This window comes from Genypterus blacodes, unplaced genomic scaffold (assembly GCF_046128005.1).
Source record: "Genypterus blacodes isolate CSIRO-AG114 ecotype Tasmania unplaced genomic scaffold, CSIRO-AGI_Gbla_v1 ptg000011l_1, whole genome shotgun sequence".
Classification (NCBI taxonomy): domain Eukaryota; kingdom Metazoa; phylum Chordata; class Actinopteri; order Ophidiiformes; family Ophidiidae; genus Genypterus; species Genypterus blacodes.
The window spans coordinates 164479-186210 of NW_027466825.1; the positions used below are offsets into that span (position 1 = coordinate 164479).

A 21732-nucleotide genomic window follows, 5' to 3' on the forward strand; every position below is an offset into this window, starting at 1 on the left:
GTCTTTGCCTCTTTGGTCATGTTGTCACACTTTAAGTCCAAAGGTCTGTCAAAGCGCTACCCAGGTATATGTACTCGTCTGATTCTTTTTAAACGTTTGAAAGTTGCCGATAATCGACTCATTCATTATTTTAACCGCCAGCTGCCCCAAATAATGTGCATTTGCTTCACGCATGCGAGTTATGCTTAGGCGATATTTATCTTGACTCCTATTGGTCTTTGATACGTGCTAACATGGGCGGAAGTCTAGGGGATTGCTTCATCCATTGATCCAAAACAGTCCTCTGGAAACAGGAACGGGGCGATCGCGACCTGCACCACTTCCATCCATCGCCGAGGCTCCATTCACCGTCCGTGTGGACTATTAAACACTCGTATAAACACGCGGGACATGCTCATTCGCCTTTCGCGACATCGCGCGTCACGTGTTTAAATACCGACGACCCCACGGCTGAATACCTGATGGTGGTGGTGAATAATTCGGTGGGAATTTGTCTTGTTTTCGGTCACAGGTCTACTTGACCGACGTTTACACCAGCCTGGACACAGGAGCGGATTAAGTTACTGCTGCGAGCTGCGGATTATTTTATTGGCCTCCTCCTGTCACGCCACAACATTTGCTGCTCCTACACCAATTAGGAGAAGTCGCTGAAACGCAGGTATTGTACACGGAAATAACAACGTTGCACGTCCTTTGTTACCGCATTTGCTTTATCGACCGAATGCAAACCCACATATCTTCCCGGAAGGCCTCTGATGGCGTCTGTTTGCCCCGAATCATAATAATAACGTAACTATATCTTTTTTTTAAAGAAACACCATTTTGACATTAAAAGTCCAGTATAACGTGTGTTGAGAGCTCAATTTGTAGATGTTAGGCCTCACTCACGTGCAATTAGGTTTAAAGCTACTGTGTGACATGCATATACCTGTGAAAAGGAAATTTGCTTTGACAACTGTGAAGCATTATGTGGCATATAGGGTTACACTGGCTCCCCTCCCTCACTGGTCAGACTGGTGTGCCCAACCCCCTTTTCTCTCATTGCATGTTTTGGTTTCAGGCGGATCATTGGCCTTTTGTCCTCTTGAGGCATGACTGTACTTTCAGGACAGCCGTACAGTCTGAAAAATTTGCCTGCTTTGGATGCCTTTCTCACTTACGGGTACTTGGGAAAATGCTAGTGAATCAGTGACTAAAACGCAAACGAATAGTGTGCACAGCCCTCTGGAATGTGTTAACCTAACTTGTGTCAGTTGATTTTGATTGTGTCGGTATGGCCTCTTATCCATGAAATGAAAAACATATAAATATACATATATTCAAGGAAATCTATTCATCCTGTAGTTCAGAGTTGGTTCAGTATTTACACCTTGAAAAAAAGAAAATACATAAATCTAAATCAATTATCAGTAGCTCACTATCATAATTAAACCTTGGCAGTTCGTGCTCATATACACTTAAATAATCATCTTGTTTCCATCCTTTTCACTGCTCCATTTATCTTGTAATTCCTTTTTGTTGATGTTTTTTCTTCCTCAGAAATGTCTTTCCGAAGAGGAGTTGTCAGACAGAGCAAATTTCGACACGTCTTTGCACAAGCTTGGAAAGCAGAACATTGCATTGACGATGTCCGAGTGTCCCGTGTAACATGGGACAGTCCCCTTTGTGCCGTGAACCCCAAATTCATTGCCGTCATCATTGAGGCAGGTGGAGGCGGGGCCTTCCTCGTCGTGCCCATCGGCAAGGTTTGACCGCTTCTGTGCTTGACTACAAACAGGAATAGATAAAGCAGTAGATGAATATTTTTAAAAGCCTATTCCATAATGCTTAAAATATCTTATAAGACTACCTCTGTGCAGCAGACACAGACGGAGCACAGTGTTTAAGCTTAGATTCCTGTTATGCATTAACGTCTGACCACTTAATGTTTCTCTCAATTCCATTTCTCACACAGAGTGGCAGAATCGATCAGTCCTGTCCTACAGTTTGCGGCCATGCAGCGCCAGTACTGGATATCCAGTGGAGTCCTCATGATGACAACATCATCGCAAGTGCCTCAGAGGACTGCACAGTAAAGGTCAAAGTTGTACACAACACTCATTTGCACACTTTGACTATTTAATAAAGCTGTCTAGTGATATTTCTTTAATTGATGTGACCTGTGCCTCACCAATAGCAAATGACGGATGAGCTTTTTCATGTGTTCATCATTTTTTTGTAGGTTTGGCAGATCCCAGATGGGGGCCTGACGAGTCCAATGACAGAGGCCATTGTGACACTGGAGGGCCACAGCAAAAGAGTGGGAATCCTGGCCTGGCATCCAACAGCTTTCAACATCCTTCTGACAGCAGGTACAACAAAAATAAAAGTAGATGTTTAGATTTGATTTACGCTGGTTGTCTCGCATCTGAACAGGGTGTTTACTTTGTTTCACAACAAATCCAGTGTGTTACGGTGACTTTATAAGTCAAATGTAATCAGTACTGTTGCTCTTCCGTCAACTATGACAATTTTAACTGCACCTAAAAGTACCAGTGGTACTCGAGGGTATTGTATGATTTTACCTTTCCGCTAAACATTTCACATTACTAGATGGTGCACTCTTATTTGTAAATAGTGAGAGTTGAATAGCGCCTCTTGGTTTACACAGTTGGTGTTCAGTGACTTCAATTACTTCTGCATTATACAAGCACGGAATTGGGTTTCTCTCTTCAGGAATCTGTAGTATGCAGTGCAAGTTTAAAGGAGAATATGGTTGCCCTGAAAAATAATTACACTTCCTTCCCAGTTCTCTAGTCGCTCTCTATGCCAGTTCCTTTTTCACTCTAAATGTTTCACCCTCTCCCAGGCTGTGACAATATGATGTGTGTGTGGAACGTTGGCACTGGGGAGCTTGTCTACCAGCTAAGTGATGCCCACCCAGACCTGATCTACAGTGTCTGTTGGAATAAGGACGGCAGTGCTGTCTGTACTGTCTGTAAGGACAAGGCACTGCGCGTCATTGACCCACGAAGGGGCACCGTTCTCAAGGTTGGTCCACCTTTTTTACTTTGTATTCTGATAGACACAGTCGGCTTTGTTGAACTACTGACAAGTGCACACAATAAATGCATTAAAATGACTACAGCACTTTTTAAATCTAATCTAAAACCTAATTTACTCTTAGGTGAGAGAGAAGGTCCACGATGGCACCAGGCCAATGAGAGCTGTGTTCCTCTCTGATGGGAAGATCCTGACCACTGGTTTCAGCCGTATGAGTGAGAGACAGCTGGCCTTGTGGGATGCAGTAAGTGTAACAAGGCGCAATATGCAAACAATTCCTAATTTTCTCATATTCCTACAAAAGACAATGTCCATCTGCTCTGCTGGTGACAAATTGGTTGCTTTCCACTTCCAGAAAGATCTGTCTGAACCGATGGCAGTACAGGAAATGGACTCGAGCAATGGGGTTCTTCTCCCTTTCTATGACCCCGACACAAACATGATCTACCTATGTGGAAAGGTAAAGCTGCAGGATACGATCATGGGCACAATGTGTAGCATTGATTCCTGGTCAGGTTTGGCTCACTTATGTTTCTTATCTTTTGGCTTTCAGGGTGATTCCACCATCCGGTATTTTGAAGTGACAGATGAATCCCCTTACGTTCATTTCCTCAGCTTGTATAGCACCAAGGAGCCTCAGAGAGGTGCTGGCTTTCTCAGTAAAAGAGGTGTGGATGTCAACAAGTGTGAAATTGCCAGGTTAGTTGGTTTTGGTTGTCCTCAGCTATTTGTACATATATTCATACCTCACACATTGATCAGGAATCCTGATGTATTGTGTTCTGATGTAGGTTTTACAAAGTGCATGAAAGAAAAGTTGAACCAGTCTCCATGACTGTACCACGAAAGGTAAGCCATGTATAGCTTTTATCATTTCTTTTAGCCAAAGCACTTTATAATGGCCTTGCATACATCCATTTATTCACTGATGACAGGGGCATACCATGCAAGGCAATGTCTTGCTCAAGAACACTTAAACAGGCTCTCTAGGAGGAGACCAGAATCGAAAGGTTAACCCCCAGATGACAATTCTACCATGCTGTTCCCGTTTCTGTATGCCCAGTACAGTGCAAACACCCCTTTAAATGATCTGACCTCCATCTCTCTACAGTCCGATCTGTTCCAGGGAGATCTTTACCCAGACACAGCCAGCTTGGAGCCTTCTCTCTTGGCAGATGAGTGGATTGCTGGGCAGGATGCACCACCTCTGCTGGTCTCCCTGAGCCAAGGGTACACAGCACCTCCATCCAAGCACAGAGACATCCTCAGAAGCAAACCGAAGATTGCAGCGCAGGACTCTGGGACTGGGGCCTCCTCACCTTCAGCAGGCAATGCGGCACCTCCCACATCTACCCCTGTCCATGTGGAGACAGAAGGAGACGAAGAGTTGCAGCAGCATGTTGCAAGAGAGACAGATGGCACTTCAGAGGGGCAGAAGAGAGAGGTGAGCTGACATAACAAAGCAGTGTCTCAAAGGTTTTTGCCAAAGTTGTTTCCTGACCGGTGTCTTCTCCCTTTCCTCCACTCAGGATGACGTGTTGAACGAATTGCTTGCAGAAATGAAGGCCCTGCGAGCGGTCATACTTGCTCAGAGCCAAAGGATTGAACTGCTGGAGCGGCAGCTGGCTCGAATCGAGGATGGGGATGTATGAGTATTGGAGAGCAGCAATACAGTTGAAGGGGGTTCTTCCTAAATCCGTTGACTATAGCCTTATTAGAATCAGCAGTACCTTAAGATGTATGAGTGGGAGAATGTAGCAAAAATTAGTGACAGAGGCTGGCAAAAAGGTCAAGACTGCAATTTGAACAGACTGTGGGCAAAAAAAGCGAAGTCATCTGCATAGAGTGAGAGAATAATGTTTAGAGTAGCAGCAACGGTGCATATAATGCAGCTTTGAGCTTTGCAAAACTGGTTCATACGTATGACGTAATATAATCAAATGAGCATTTCCGATGAGCTTTGAATGAGGTGTATGTTGCATAGTATTACACACATTCATGGTAGCATTCCCTTAAATCAATGCACAAGTTTGCAATGAACAGAATTCTATTAAAATTCTTTTGGTGGTTACATCTTGATCATTTGTGATGTAGCAAAGCGATTATTCACTTGCAATGTTTCTCCTCTTTCGCACTGAGAAAACATATCTAATAGGGCTGTTAAATCACTTAGTTAAAGCTGTTATACTATGTTATCAGAGCCCAAAATGTTGGTTCAGTGTGTGCTTTGTGTCATTAACTGAAGAAGACGTACTGTATGTGCATTAAGGGTTGGGAAATAAGCTTGGACACAAATCATGGCTATGTCAGTTCTGTGCGAATGGGGGTTCATAAACAATGTAGTGACATATTTACTGTGCGTGTATTGTAATTCTGTGTAGAAAAGGCGAACTTTTTGTGAATTTGTACCTCTTGTTGTCAGGAAAGAACAGTAGCGTTGTGAAGTCACAGGGACTAATTTTCTGTGATGTCAGGAAGGTTAAACTGAAACAAATGTGTCCACAAGGAACTTTTGTTTTTGTTGAACCTTCTTTCTTTTTCCCATTGAGATTAGTAGGAAGAAGGCTGCACACAGGTTTAAAGATTAGAGGCAACTGGTGTGAACACGGGGTGTATGTGAGGCTACAGCAGACGCAACTAACACTAATTCAACAAAATAACTAAAAGTAACCGCTCGCATGTTTTAAATGCACATACAAGATGAAGACACAATGAGATGTGAAGATTTTTCAAACATGAATAGAAACAGTTTAGTCTGATGAAGACGCAGGTTTGTATTGGTGTTAAAAGACAGAAAGCTCTTTTATTTGTTATTTTTGTGGGTTTTTTTGCCCCCACACTTTACTGGTTTTGCATTGATCTGTTCCCTCTCCATCAAGTCAGTATAACTATGGTACATTTTGCATTGTTCTTATTCTGCGATTACTTAAGTAATTCGTATTTCTTTATGTGGCGATTTCCCAAGACGTGTCTATGTGATTGTTGACCAGTAGCAGGATAAATGACACTACACTGTGCAAACCTAATAAACATTCATTCCTCCTTTGTATTTATGAAGAAGCTCTTTTTTATTATCACATACATGTCCTGATTATGTTTTAAAGCTTTTCAAACCAATTATCTTGTGGTAATCTGTGAATTCTTCAGTGGAAATACATTATATGCCTCTGGACACAACAAAAGACGACAAACACCAGTAACCAACCGATAGTGCAAGCAGCTATCTGATAACACATTCAAAAATAAAGGGTGTCAATGGACCATCAGACCAAAATGATTGAGCACCCAGGAGGTACACTGTTCCAACTCTAGGTAGGAGTTGCAACAAAAAAAAAGGAGACGTGAAATTTTTGCATAACATCACACAAAAGATGCTGCTGTCTGGTTAAATGAAAATGACCCTCCTCAGCCTCCGTAGGTGAAGCTTATCACCCTGTTTTGAGTAAATTCCTAAGGAGAATGGCTTCAAAGCAGTCAAAGTCCTTTTGACGTCAATCCTGTTAGTAATCTATGAGGTTTAATGGGGTCAGCTGTGCAACTGAACTGAAATGAACTGAGTGAGTGTCTCATGGGGAAAAAGCTCACATCTAAAGAAACTAAAGTAACAGAAATATAAAAAATTTACAAGACAAGACAAGATTGTGAATGTTGCACATCAAAGAATTGTTTCCGCCCCCTGACTGAGTGATAAAATGTGCTTTTTATTTCTTCAGGTTTACTGTGAAGTTTCCTTTGTTGAGTGCAGGCGAAAAACAGGATGTGGTCAACTTGTTTTACATTCATGAGTTAGGTGTGCTACTCTTTGATTTGCTCTGTACAGTATTGAAAACGTTTTTAATATATAATTTCAAGAACTGGATGTTGATCCTTAAGGTTTTGTTTATATTTGTTGTCTTTATGATTCAGAAATATGTGATGAAAGGTGAATTCCAGTCAACACATATTTATTTGCTCATTCAAAAGCTCTATTCAATTTTCATACATACTGCGTATACTTTCTTGCAACAAATCAGTGTTTAATTAAATTGAGACACTGCAGATTGAGTGTAGATTTATTTAAAAGCTTCAGTATACTGTATTCAAATTTACCTTCCCCTTTTTATAAATATAGCTGCACATTTTCTGATCTATGTTTCCACCACACCCTATTTGAAGAACCCCCTAGCTTTGAATATGTGTTCTTACACATTTCAGCCTTCACCTCCGCCTACACCACATTTCGCGCATCTCTCCTCTCTCCACTATCACACTTTCCTGAGGCACTATAAATGATACATGCCACTCTCATCACCCTGTCTGGCACAAGAAATGTTCTACCAACATATTTGGTAAGTTTTTGGAGGTATATTATTCCATTTTATATTGTAATGTACATTTGTAGCTTCTTAGGTAATGTATTTGCTTGTTTGTATATACATTTCCAGATTACCTCTTGATGCCTATATTTTATAAAATCCCTTAAACACGCTCATATTTCTGCGATAGATGAATGATTTAGAGTCTTCTGTATACTCTCTGACAAAAATAAGAAAAAATTGATTTGGCCAACTTACACGTTTGTCTTTCAGTTTCAAACATATATTTGGTTTGATGACTTTAAAGTATTTTGAAATCTTTTGTAGTATTAATTTATCATTTGTCGATGTATAGACATTAACTTTTAGAAGGTTACTTTGGCGGGATAGCTGGCTGATGCTGTTTAATTATCATTTTGACAGGAAACCTGCAGCTCTGAGATGTGCCTGCTAACTTCCTGTCCCTTGCCACAGAAAGTTTTTGGTCATACAGACACTTCCTGTTTCGTCTCAAAGTTGCATACGATTAAATGTGTATGGTTACAGCTGCTACATTACATTACATTAAATTACATTACAGTCATTTAGCAGATGCTTTTCTCCAAAGTGCCTTCCAATAAGTGCGTTCAACATAGGTAGGCAAAAGAACTTCAGGTCACAAGAAATCGTAAGTGCATTTCCTTCCAAAACCAACAGCTAAGAGCATACCTGACTTAAAATTGTGAAAGGATTAGGATTCAATAGTTTTTGTCATTTTGTGTTTGCGTTTGTACAATTAAAGTTGTTAAACGTTTAACATAGTTACATTGTTCTGACTTTTTTTTTCAGATCCTGGATTCCAAATGGATCTCTTTGGGTTGAAAACTTCATAATTTCTTCAAAAATACACTGCAAAATTCAGCCTGTGACTGCAAGGACGACAAATTTTCTACTCAACAGTGAATTTATTGAGGAGGTAGAGTACATTTCTGAATATAATGTGATTTGGGATTTTACATGGGACTAAAAAAAACAATACATTTAGCAACTGAATCTGTTTCAACCTGTTTAAATGCCCAAATAAGTGGGAATTTACAGAGTGACCCTCTCTCTCTCTCTCTCTCTCTCTCTCTCTCTCTCTCTCTCTCTCTCTACCGATTCTAGACATGACTGAAGACGTCAAATACACAACATCTACTAAAACTGTGCTGATCCTGTTTTGCTTCCTTGTACTCCTCCTTGCATTGCTGTTCTTCTTGTACAAAAAGTTGAACAAGGAGACCAATGGAGAATATACTGTCCAACGCATGGTGTACAAGGAGGGGGGGGTTAGGGACCAGATGAGAGGCGCAGTGATAACTCTGGAGACATACCTCGGAGTCCACCTGTGGCCTCAAGGTAATCCAGAGGAGGATGGGGAGGAAATGCAGAATGTCCAAGCCGAGGCGGGAACGGTGGAGAATGGGAGTCAAAGGAGTGACAGCAACATCTACGAGCAAGAGGAGAGGAGTGATGTAGAGGAGTGTGGTGACACAAAGGGAGCTGAAGATGACGCTTATGATAACTGTAGTTTGGAGAGCGCAGAAGTGGGGGACCGGGCCAGGTTAATGGATCAGAAGGAGGCCAAGGGAGAGACAGAGGGTCAAAGTGAGGGAAAGGGGTTGAAATTGGGGGATGAAGATAAAGGGGAAGCAAGTGCAGGGGCGGGTTTGTTGATAGACTTAAACCAGTTCTCTGGCAGTGCCATCTGGTCTGAAGAAGAGAGTAAAGAGGGTACGGCCAGTGATGTCACTTTACTGTGAGATAGGATTAAGAGGAAATCATCATAAGTCTACTGCTTGTTAAGATATTTCTGTTGATTATGGTCAATTAAAATTTAAGACTTGAATTCTTATTATGTAAACAATTGTATCTTTTGTTTAAAACAGGCTCAAATTACTTCAACCTTATGTTAGCTTTGACTTTTTTGCTAATAGTCTCTATATTATAGAAGGGAAATAAGCTTCCTTTGGTTTTTAATGTTTCTGTTAAATTAAATGCAATGACTTCCAACCACATTCTTTCGCATGCTATTCAACGTTAATGCCTGCAATAATACAAGATGTTTAAAAAGAAAGTATCTGTATTTATTTCAAGTGAAACCTTACAACCTAATCAATGTGTGGCTGTATTTAAACAAAGTTGAACACAGTGACTATTTTCCTGGCCAATGGGGATGTAGCTCAGTGGTAGAGCGCATGCTTCGCATGTATGAGGTCCCGGGTTCAATCCCCGGCATCTCCATTCTTTTGTCACAATTTATCACAGTCTCTGTTTGGAGAAAATTAGTGAAGGGAATGTAAAAACCCACAACAACATCAGCAACAAACGAAATGTCATACGTCACTTCAATGACATGTGAGAAATGTCCGCTCACCGCTCTTCGTGATTGGCTTAACTAAGGAATCACTGCAATCTGATAGGATATCAGAAGGTTTCGGGGCGTGAGTGTCTAAAATCACAAAAGTCAAACATTAATTCTTCTATGTGGAAATGCAGGATACATTATCTACAGGCAGATGTCTCTCTCTTTCTGGGTGGCTCCGTGTCTCAGAGCCTTCCGATAGACACATCACTGACGCACCAAGTAAACCCAACCAAAGTAGCACTAAATTTAACAAAACAAATATGTAACCGGCATTTTAAATTTTCTTATAAGACCGAACAGAGGTGGAATCTTACGAAAGCATCCGAAATAAATAGTGGTTTGATTTTGATAGGAGACACGACACAGACACACACAGACACCGGTAAATAATCTACGAATTTGTTTTGAATTGTCTCTTTCTTTCTTCTTCAAATAAATCATAGCGGTAACCGCTTTATAATAATTTGCTGTGTTGCGGCCAAAGCCAGTCCGACACAGTTCCCCGCTTCATCGCGAGCATCCAAGTTGCATTTTCTCCTCTCAGCCTAACTTGATTGTGCCGGAGAAATGATTTCAGTAGACGTCACTTATCTGCATAGGGAGTAAAATGCAACCATCCTGCAAAGGTTTGCGCCCCGAAACGCTCCGTGTCCTCGCCGTTTGATTAAAGGACGGACTCGTTGCTGCATCTCCGCAAACACAATCATGGAAGGTACGCTCTGCATATGGTGTCATCTCATATCTATATATATATCTCCGGAGATAGGAGGCACATCTGGGTTGCAAACTGTCCAAGATGGATGCAGAGCCGCTGTGCGCGGGGATGCACGGCGGAACAGCAGGGTATCTCTAAACGAGCCGTCACCCCCGCTGCTATCGCTTATAATTACTGGATTATTATTGTTGTTGTTCTCCATTTTACTCCGCTCTTGCAGGGATAGGATGTTACTAGCATCCGCCGTGGTGGTATGGGAATGGCTGAACGAGCACGGACGTTGGCGGCCCTACAGCCCGGTTGTCTGTCATCACATCGAGGCAGTCATCCGGAGCGACCCGCGGTGTGGTAGTGTTGTCCTCGGCCAGGTGGACTCTCGCCTTTCGCCCTACATCATTGACTTGCATTCCATGCACCAGTTCCGACAGGACACAGGTGAGATCTCAGACCCGCGGCTGAGGGCGTAACGGTGGGGGTATGTGACTAACCGGGCCTGAGGTGGAGGCCTTTTATTGATCATATGGCGTGGAAGGTGTTTAATGGTGGTTCTGCTCGAAAACTGTAATGATTTGGCCGATGTGTTGTCTCTTTATTTATGCACTGATTATGTTCCTAGGCAACAATGACATGATGCCCCTGTTTAATATATGGCCAAATCCAGTCTCCCGTCGGTTACACTGCTCATCCCTTCATTGTGATTCATTATTTGGCACCTAGGACACAGACACAGACATATGCTGCCCCTGTAGTTTAATTGCATATATTATGATCAATATTACTCTCATACCTGGGCATGACAAGTGTGTTTCCTTTCATTAGATAATCAATCTAGTCAATAACAATAATTTAGGAGAGTGGGAGGCAGGTACCACAAGATGGGAATCAGCTGGCAAACTATCCAGCATCATCCTTCTCTCTCAATTTTGGATGACAAAAGCCTTTGTTTTCCAAAACTGGCAAAGATTGGATGGGGAGGGTTGCTGCCTGCTTCTAATAGCAGAGATGGAGACAGAATTCACAATTATGTGGCCATTGATAAATCAGGGTCAACAGCAGCAGATTTTGTGATTAATCTCCACTCTTGCGTTTTATTTATTGTTAACTGTCTCAAGTGCTTCTATGAAATGACCTAATTAAACAATCCTCTTTTCTGTTGTTGTGTTAGATAATATTGTGTCTGTATTTTCAGATGGCTTCAAAGAATTTTGCTCTAAATGAAGCACCTGAATTTATTTGAAAACACTATTACATTGGATGCTTACATATCATACAATTACATTTTTAGTTTATTCAGTGAAGTGTATCTGCCTGGAGAGTCACGTGGATCATATCAGACTGGGGAGTGTGAACTGTGTTTCAAACAATGTTATAATGTTTAGGGAAGATTATGTTTATTAATGCTTTCATTTGTATTGGAGTGAATATAGATATATATACCCAAACTAGCACAGATGAGGTCATTACATTTCAGTTCATGATCTTTTTCTCACTTTAATATCTAAGTTATCTGTGTTTGAAGAAACAGGATTTGGTTTGGAAGAATCTCTATGGAGATTTTGTGGAGTTTCCCTGGGCGGCTTGGGAAAGTAAACACAGCCAGCTTTTGGACAGATCAAGGCAGTCAGCCAATCAGAATTCGGAGTGCTATGTGCTGTTACCAGGGGCAACTTGTTTGCCCAAATTCTTAGTAAGCAAACACAGACGTGTTGAATTTGTCAGGTTGTAATCTACTTGTCCACCGCAACTGCAATCACGTGTCCAACAAACATTTAGCTCCTCTTTCATCCCCCAGCAGCATGAATGCTTCTTTATTTAACCTTTGTTTATACAGGTAATCTCATTGAGACCTGGTCAGACAGCAACAGCAATACAGACAAGGTTACAGACGGACAGGACAATCAATACAACAACGAGATAGCATAGATCATAAAAATGTGATTCATTTGAACTGCTATGTACAAGAGCAAATCCCCATAGATGCTTTCTCCATATTTCTTAAAAGAAGTTGAAAATCCCGTCATGCTGGACAGCTTCAGTAGTGTGTTCATAGTGTGTGCCGGATAAAGGGAGCAGCCTTTTTACCAAATTCTGTACAAGCTGAGGGGATCTGATCTTAGTTAATAATGTTCAACCACAGAGCGATGTTTGTTATATTATTCAAACTTTGTGGCTTGGGTGGAGTCCAGCAGATGCAGAGAAATCTCTTCTCAGTATGACCTAAGACATGATGTGATATCTGATCCAATGTCACACCAGGGCAACAGGTCCATAATGGGCCTGTATCTTTTGTGTTGTGTTAACCCTTTTCTCAGGTACCCTTCGACCGGTACGACGTAGCTTCTACGACCCCACGTCAGCTCCAGGCCAAGGGTGGCTGTGGGAGTGGGAGAACGACGCTGGGAGTTGGACGGCCTACGACACTGAGGTCGGCATCGCCATTCAGGCGGCACGTGATCGTCAGCAGCCCTGGCTGGACCTGGCGCCGCTGGGTTTCTGCTACTTCATCGACTTTGAAAGCATGACCCAAATCAACGGGCAGACACAACGCTGCCGACGCATCCAGCGCCGGTCTGACCTGGCTTACCCCCTGGTGTCAGGTCCCCTTCCCAAATCTCACCATGCCTGGGGCCCCACATCCATGCCCGGCCCCGGGGGACTGCTAGGGGTGGATGTTTCCGGCGTGGGCATGGGGATCGGAATGAGCAGCAGCGGGACTGGCAACGGGAGCGCCTACCCGAGTGGTGCGCTGCCCGCGTCAACCATCACCTCACTGGGACAACCCTGCGCTTGCCAGCAGTGCATGTTGGTGCTGAGTGTCAAAGCAGGCACAATGTCGACTGCTCACACACTAGGTCGGAGGCCACCCCAGACCAAACCACCGAGTCCCAAAATAGGCGGTCATCCTATCCCAGCGGGGTCTTACTCACTAACCCTGCCTCGGCCGCCATCCATGTCACGTTCATTTTCCCCTCACAGGACAGCCATAGGTGGAGCTGCAGGTGGTATGGGTTTTGGAGGTATGGGGGGTGCAGGAGGGATGGGTATTTTTGGTGGCGGAGGTCTTGGTAGTGCTGCCTTTGGTGTTGGAGGAAGCTTCGCCCACTCTCTCTCTCTTCTCGGTTCAGCCACCGCCACCCTATCCATCTCCTCTACGCGGCCTCCTCCTCCACCTCTCCCGCCGCCTCCTCCACCTCCTGGCCCACCCTCCATCATGCCCTTATCTGTTGCCACCTCTCTCCCCCACGCCTCCACCTCTTCCTCCCTCTCTGCCTCCTCTACACTGCCCAACCCTGGCCCTCCGCTCATCTCCACAGTTGCCTCCACCTGCACGCCCTCACCCTCGGCCCGTGTCCTGGGCCCGGTGTCGTCGTCCGGGGCTGCTGCTTGCGCTGCCCCTCTGCCGCCCCGTTCCAGCCTTACAGGTCTGAGCCGCCCCGCATTGCAGCGCATCGCCATGGCACAATCACGTGCCCTTATCGCCTCTGGGTGAGTAGCCAACCACTGCAGCTGAATGTCAACTTCTGGTTGAAAGGAGCAATTTTCTATTGTTTTCATCATTTAACACATTTTTCTTAAATAGCACCCCTCGATGTCAACGATGTCTTTTACAGTAGTGTCACTCGCTATGTTTACTCCATGACGTCATTTTTGTAAACGCCAGCATAGAAATATTAGTTGACAAAAGTTTATTAGTAAAATGTCACATTGGGTTACATTCTTATTAATATAGTGTTTATGTAACAGTCACAAAAACATCAGACCAAAACAGACAGATTGAGCAATAAAACCACTCATCATGGATTTTCTGTTTGTTTGAAGTCCTCTGTAGTTATTGAATATCTGCTTATGATCATCAGCATTCATAAGCCTTTAATCTTCTGTGACAAAGTCCAATTCATCCATTCATGTCCTGGGAAAACAATGCAGGTCGTTGAAGCTCTCATTGGTGTTCTCATTTCAGACATGAATAATGTACAGTAACTGCTCAGTGATGGGACAGGATGAGGGGTCCGGCAAACAATGCACAGGTTCCACTTTGTCCCCTAAAATTCACGTGCACAACACATAGTTGTTTTTAAATTTTTGGGGCTTGGGGCCTCGAGGAATGAGAAAAGCCTGGCAACTGTGGTGTGGTGTTAGAGAGAGTGAGAGAGACAGAGAGAGAGAGAGAGAGAGAGAGAGAGAGAGAGAGAGAGAGAGAGAACTTGGATTGGTAACCGTAGCAACCATTGTGGCCCAGGCTTGGTCCTGGTTCCAATTTGTGGCACAAAGCTGCAACTGTGTCATAGGTAATGTCTAGTATCGTTGCTTAATTATGAGCAGTGGAGCGAAGTGCTCAAGCAAAGTGCTCTAGTGGGAAACCTGAAGGGCCCTTTGGGCGCTTTCCCCTAGTTTCACCCTGTCACCCCAGCTTCCCTTGACCCTCTTTCCTCCCCCCGTTGCTCCTGCCCTAATTAGTAAAGAATGAGTTTATCTGTGGCCTTAGGTGGCCCCAAAGACCTGCTGAGCTTCCTTATTTGGCGATCGTCCTCACAGTGGTTAGTTGAAAAGTCAGACAGGTGTTTGATATGATCCGCACATGAGCAGTGTCTTCGTGTAAGTAAGATGGTATGTGTGCAGTGGACACCATGTGTTAGCTGTTACATTAATATCAATATTTACCTGAGGCCTGAGGCAACTTTAATGACTTTGTTTGCTTCATTTTGTGTTGTCTCTCCTCACAGTGGTCATCTGAAAAGTCAGGTAGTAAAACCTCATGGTCGAGTGAGGCCATATTTAAATAAGGGGTATGGGGTGCGCATATTGTGTTTCTTGAATAAAATTAGCCATGTCCTTCATTCTAGGCAACGGCCACATTTGAAGTAGGTGGTTTGTATACAGTGATTACATCAGGTCATTCTTACCTGTGTGTTGTGGAGTTTCATTTGCATGAGCTAACTGTTGCACTTTGCATTGCTTCATTTGCTTGAGCTAACTGTTGCGCTTTGCATTGTCATCTTCTTGACAGTGACGTTTCCGTCTCCTTCAGTATTGTGCAAATGAGTTCCCTTTGGGAGTGGAATGTGGCAGCTGTTTTTCTCCAGTATGTTCTCAAAATAGTCCCATATTCCGTAATGTGCGCAGAGAAAAGTCGTTTTTGGAACTGCTGAACAACAGGCAATTTTGTGTAAATGGTGCTTGTTGCAGCTCTGGACAAACAGACACATGCCCAGACACCTGCCTGCCCTCAATTATAGTAGCAGGAAAGCATTATTTGCAGGTGATTATGAGGATGTTACAAATTCTAACATTCAGATTCACCATCAGATTGCGTTTACAGCTAAATAGACATGGTTGTTTATATGAAATGAAACCTAAAGTTCATCAAGGTCCGTTGTATTGCCTGAATTATAATGCATGGACTACTAAACATTAACACTGCCCAACATTCATCTTGTAAATCCTGGGATCATCTCAAATAAATTCTATAAACCAGCAGTTCTGCAGCAGCAAAGCCTGAGAGTTATACCAAATACCACATGTGTGTTGCTCCTGTTTGTTGTTATTCAAGTGGTGTGAATGACTAGGTCATGAGGTCACAGTGCTCCACTGTCCGGTAGATGGTCTCATATTCGAGCTAAAAACGAACGCCACGCAGATCACCAGAGTCGCACTGATCCATCCTTTCAGCATCTCTCTGCTGGGTCACCTCCCTCTCTCCTTGTGCTCGGTTTTATGTTAAACTGTACTCATCACCTTACCACCTTCTCAAGCAAGAAATAATATTAGATACCACACGAACGCCAAATTATGGCAACCCAAAAAATCCCAATGCAGCCATTGTTTGTCATTGTGGTTTATGACTTTATTTGGCTAATCTATGGATAAGGGATCAAGATCGAAACCTTACCTGGGCTCATTTAAAGAGAATACCAATTTAGTTGAAGGAGAAGTTTTGACTTTACTACCAGTAGTTGTATTTGTGGTAGTAAATGAACAGTTTGAAATATGTTTTAGTTGTGTTAAATTCCAACCAATACCAGACTCAAAATGTACTCAGGTTCAAAGCCTTAAAAATAAATGTTTTGTTTACTTTTATCTTTGTCTTAAGCAGTGGCTGTAGATGCTCAAATATAAGTATTTCTTTACAGTCGTTGGAATATAAAGGAGCCCTAATTAAACTAACCATGCAATTTACGTTGATTACTTTTAAAAGCTTGATCCCATTGAAAAAAATACTGTTCTTATTATGTATTGTTGCATGTTTGTGAGGAGAGACTTTGCCGGAAATGAAAATATAACAGATGGCTCATTTCGTGAAGGGTCTCAAACGTCACAGATTATCACAGTGACAAGCGTTACCGTTGGTCCACACACCTGTTCTGCACCTTTCTCCCAGAACTACTGTGGGTTTGTTTTGAGTGTATCGGCGCAACAACAAAAAATATCACACACTTCATTCATTTGTGCCTGAGCTGAGATATTGGTACAGATTCCAGTTTTCAGTGTAACTTCGTTTACGTGTGAAAGTGTATGTGTGTGTGTTTTTGTGTGTGTGTATTTGTGATTGGCGCCATATGTTGCAGTTTGTGTCATCCACCGGTCCAGATGGAGGCGACTCTAATGCTGCTAGATTAGCTAGGATCAAAGAAACGTGACTAACACACCTCGTGCCTTTCCCACCCTTTCTCTCCTTTAATCATTTGCTCAAACTTGCTACCTGAAACAATAATGTTAATTATCTCATAACTTTAGGCTGTTAACTGAAGGGTACGCTTAATGTTATTCAGGTTTAACCTGGTTAGTCAGCGCGTCTTGTGACAGTTTCGATCACATGAAGCAGGATATTAATAGCTCACACACGTTGCTTGTTAGTTGGTGAACGGAAGGAAGCACAAGCACACAGAATCCCTGACATCTTCATGACTTTAATATAACAAAAAAGTTGGGAATATATTTACCTTAAATGATTTTCACCCACATTTGCTGGTTGGTTGATTAGTTTGTTATCAGCATTACTCAAAATTGGAAGGGTGGGGAGCGTGTTGTGTTGATCTCTACAGACTCATGCATTATACAGTATATCCTATGACAGATTATCAATCTGTGCATAATGACCAGACACAGGTAACAATCAGGATCTGGTGGACTAAAATATACTGTACGCTCAGAATGGGGGATACGTCAATGAATTTGCTGTTCAGTAACAAACAGGTCTGAAACAGCTGAGATGATGCTGATTCAGTCGTGTGAAAACACTTTTGACACAACTCCTGTTACCTCCAGTCAATTCTTAAATAATTCCCCTGCACTGTCAGCCTCAGTATTTGTGGCCAGAAACGTATGGAAAATACAATTCAAATGATCTGTGTGCATTTCCATAATATAAATATGACTGTACTGACATATAGTATAGTAATAGCAATGCAAAGGTGCAGTGTTAGTATATTCTGTGTAATTGCCGTACGTGCTAAAGCCTTATGGTTGCCTGGCACTGTGACGTGGTAACTGACAGGTAATCCCCCCTGGCTCACAAACAGAATTTAGTCAACAGATGGAAACAGGTGGATTAACGGTATAAAAAGGAAAGCGGCACGAGACGCAGACAGAGACGACACAGAGCGAGACCAAGATCTGGTGTACAGATCACCAGGCTAGAGAAAAGAACAGAGGGAATATTGAGATAAAGGTGGATAGAGGAGTGCAGGAGTAAGTCCCAAGTTGTGTTTTTGGTGGTTCCAAGAAGGAAAGATGACCGTCATCAAAACTGGCAGGCCGTAAGTATGCACATCTGTAGCAAAAAAGAGGTTATTGCACCTTTCACAAGCTATTATCATGAGGAGGTTTGAGAAGAGACGCGCTATAACAATGGGTTGTTTCAGAATTCTCATATTTGGAAAAAATTGGTTTACTGGTTACAAATAGGAACACCTGATGTGATGTTTAGGAGAAAATAATCCTTTATACATCCCACAACGGGGAAATTCACACAATTGAGGAGCAGACTAGCACCCTGACCTTAAATATTAAGCTCTACATGGCAGTATAGGACAGTGTGTCATGGTGCTATTCCAGGCGATGACTCTGCTAAAGCTCCTTAACATGTTGACGTGCTGTTTGTCGAGAAAATAGCATATGTTGTGTGTCATCCTACCCATTTAGAGATGACTCATCAGATTTGAGGACCTCAAAATCGAGTATGAGGAGCCATTTGCCTGTCGACATTTCACAGAATAATGTTGCTTCATGTGTTTTCTATGTATTTCAGAGTGCCAACAGTTCCAGTGAAGAACCTGAATGGATCCAGTCCTGTCCACCCTGCACTAGCAGGTACAAATCTACAATCTAAATCATACATTCATGTCGAAAAAGATGTTAGTTATCATGTTTTAGGATAGGTAACTCATACTTAAGTGGTATTTAAGCTAAAGTCACTAGCCAGCCTGTCTGACTAAGGTTAATAGATCATTTCCTGGATAAAGATTGCAACATGCAAAGGGAAACTTCGATTTCAGTGTTTTACACCCCATCTGCTGGTCTTACCAGGTATTACAGGCATCTTGATGAGTGCAGCAGGACTTCCAGTCTGCCTGACTCGGCCCCCAAAGCTGGTGCTTCATCCTCCTCCTGTCAGCAAGAGTGACATCAAGCCTGTACCTGGTCTTGGCCACTGCTGCCGCAAGACCACCAAGAAACAGGCCCGAAAAGGTGGGAAAAACCACTGTCTCATGTTTGTTCACACACATTATAATCACCACTGGTGAATGGAACATAGTGACTTAAACATCTGTTTGACTGTCTCAGGTAAGACCCCCGAGGAGGTGGTTAAGCGGTACCTGCAGAAGGTCCGCAATCCCCCTGATGAGGTGAGTTAATAATCTACCGTCATGATTGTTTCAGTCACAATTTTGATGTGAAAATTAAAATAATAATTCAGTTGGAATGTAATTAATTAGTTCAGACAAGAAACACTTTCAGTTGTTCAGTCACTTGAGCCGGCAGCTTTTCTCCAAATTACTAGGGAATCATTGGAATTAAAGAAAGACAAGAAATTAAACATTCCTCCCAACCTAGGACTGTACCATCTGCATGGAGGCCCTTGCTGGCCCATCTGGCTATAAGGGCCCCGGAGTGGGTGGAATCTCCCGAGCGGAGTCAGTGGGCCGTCTGGCACAGTGTGGTCACCAGTACCACCTCCAGTGCCTTGTTGCAATGTACAACAATGGCAATAAGGACGGCAGCCTGCAGTGTCCCACCTGTAAGACCATCTATGGAGTCAAGACCGGCAACCAGCCCCCTGGAAAGATGGAATACCACGTCATTCCCCATTCGCTACCCGGCCACCCCGACTGCAAGACCATTCGGATTATATACAACATCCCTCCTGGCATCCAGGTAAATCAGGCCACCTGTCAATGTAACAGTTTGAACAGGTGTATTGGCTGTTGGCTTAGATCTGATCTCCTCTGATGTCATGATCCTTAGGGACCTGAGCACCCAAACCCTGGCAAGCCGTTTACTGCTCGTGGATTCCCCAGACACTGCTACCTTCCTGACAGCGAAAAAGGACGCAAGGTAAGGCCCCATCATCTACACAATCTTTCTAGCCTTAAATACATGACAAGATCATGTCACAAAGTGGCATTCCTCTATCTCCCTATCCAGGTTCTAAGACTGCTGCTGGTGGCATGGGACCGCCGCCTCATTTTCTCTGTGGGCACTTCCAGTACGACTGGAGAGTCGGATACAGTTATCTGGAACGAGGTGCACCACAAAACGGAGTTTGGCTCCAACCTGACGGGCCACGGCTATCCAGACCCTGGGCACTTGGACAACGTTCTGGAGGAGCTCAAGGCGCAGGGCATCACAGAGGAAGAGTGTCTACTCAGAGACTGAAGTAAACACCAACACAAAAAAGCCGACTGAAGCCCTGAACTTTCCAAAATCCAAAATGTTGGTCAGGAATGAAGCAGAGGCAGAACAATCTAAAACTCTTTACTGGAACTTGGTGAAACCCAGACTGGGGGTTTCAGCGGAATTTACTGAGACTGAAAATTTCTCGCATGAGTTGGTTTTCAATGTGTGAGCAGCAATTTGTTTCCTGATGCAGTAACAGTGTCAAGATTGCAGATGTTATATGTTTGAGACCACTGTGCACATACAATTCAGTGTTAGAGTTTAAAACCAGTCATTTATACTGTGAGAATCCAACAAGAATGACAAGAATGTAATACGTTTCGCTGACCTGACAAGGCGCGTAACATGACTGCTGCTACGTGGAAAAGTGGAAAAGCAGGACGGGATGGAGGGAAAGCAGTGTAGGAATAGAATTAATGTTCTCTTTCTAGTCCACGAGCAGAAACTAAAAAAACTTCTCACTGCAGAGAATTCAAATTTGTTTGTGTAACTGGATATCTGAGCATGGACATTTGCTGACCTCTAGTGGTACTTTTTCAGAACTACATTCCTTTTTAGGTTTTTATTTTTCAATTGTATTGGTGTATATTATGTAAACTTGGTATGTTATGATATTGTTTCCATGCTATCACTTTTATATCTTCATTTTGCATCTTTTATATTTTGGGTGACAGACAGAGATGTGGGGTGGAGTCACTGGTACACCAGAGTTTTGCCTGTCACTCCCTTTTATTGTTAACAATCATTTTCAGTATAAACTTAACTTTTCTGCCGTCTGAGCATGAATGCATTAACTGCTTTCTTTGTCTTCTTGTGTCTGCATTAATGACGAGGACTGAGAGAAGCTGAAGAAGAAACTGGTTTGGATACAACCAGCAGTGCGGTCCCTAAGACTCAGAACGGACCTTCTGCCTGAGCTCATATTTGCACAGAGCCTGGTCTTTCCACGTATGATCCTCAAAAGTAAAGTGTTACAGCTTGTATCCACTGTATTTTTGTGTAGAAAACACCAGCCTCAAATGCCCTAATCACAATACAAAATGTGTCATGTTGTTTCTGTCATACTGTTTTTTTGCCATGTGCAACTGCAAAAGGAAAAGACTATTGATGTGGATCCAGCTTTGGCCAAAATGGTCCAGTCAGTGTGCATTAGGTCTGTTGTTGACCTGTTAATTATGAGATACTTTAAGCAAGAGGTACAAGAGTATGTGTTAACATACTCATGTAGGCCAACATTCAGAGCATTTATACTTTATAATACTTTATGTATGCAGTGTACTGTATGTACTGTTTGTGTTTTATGTGCACAAATTTACATTAAAACATTTTCTAAGGTTCAAATTTATAAAGAGAGCTGCACTGGTTTAATGTTTCATTTCATGTCGCGCACTTCTGTA

The 21732-nt window shown here is 42.8% G+C and overlaps 2 protein-coding genes and 1 non-coding gene across 6 annotated transcripts; all 3 read left to right on the forward strand.

The window, feature by feature from the left end:
• The first annotated feature begins 229 nt into the window (after positions 1–229).
• coro1b (coronin, actin binding protein, 1B) lies at positions 230–6091 on the forward strand. Of its 2 annotated transcripts, none has more exons than XM_076160876.1 (11): positions 230–658; positions 1540–1745; positions 1955–2077; positions 2222–2351; positions 2849–3030; positions 3167–3286; positions 3398–3502; positions 3596–3741; positions 3834–3891; positions 4154–4486; positions 4572–6091. In XM_076160876.1, the coding sequence occupies exons 2-11, from the start codon at positions 1542–1544 to the stop codon at positions 4692–4694; spliced, it is 1524 nt and encodes a 507-aa protein (XP_076016991.1). In that variant the 5' UTR covers positions 230–658; positions 1540–1541; the 3' UTR covers positions 4695–6091. The 2 variants fall into 2 exon arrangements, with proteins under 2 accessions (XP_076016991.1, XP_076016997.1); XM_076160882.1 differs by lacking the exon at positions 230–658 and adding an exon at positions 768–789.
• Positions 6092–6996: 905 nt separating this feature from the next.
• Positions 6997–20950, forward strand: dtx4a (deltex 4, E3 ubiquitin ligase a). Of its 3 annotated transcripts, none has more exons than XM_076160595.1 (11): positions 6999–7370; positions 7761–8004; positions 8166–8292; positions 8481–10873; positions 12751–13924; positions 18687–18748; positions 18965–19126; positions 19223–19284; positions 19493–19813; positions 19904–19993; positions 20084–20950. In XM_076160595.1, exons 4-11 carry the CDS (start codon positions 10429–10431, stop codon positions 20312–20314), a joined length of 2547 nt encoding a protein of 848 aa, XP_076016710.1. In that variant the 5' UTR covers positions 6999–7370; positions 7761–8004; positions 8166–8292; positions 8481–10428; the 3' UTR covers positions 20315–20950. The 3 variants fall into 3 exon arrangements, with proteins under 3 accessions (XP_076016702.1, XP_076016710.1, XP_076016718.1); XM_076160603.1 differs by lacking the exon at positions 7761–8004 and having other exon boundaries at positions 7069–7370; positions 8481–10435; positions 10659–10873; XM_076160587.1 differs by lacking the exon at positions 7761–8004 and having other exon boundaries at positions 6997–7370.
• trnaa-cgc (transfer RNA alanine (anticodon CGC)) lies at positions 9528–9599 on the forward strand. The gene has a single exon. It is a non-coding gene; the product is annotated as a tRNA-Ala (tRNA).
• Positions 20951–21732: the final 782 nt, after the last annotated feature.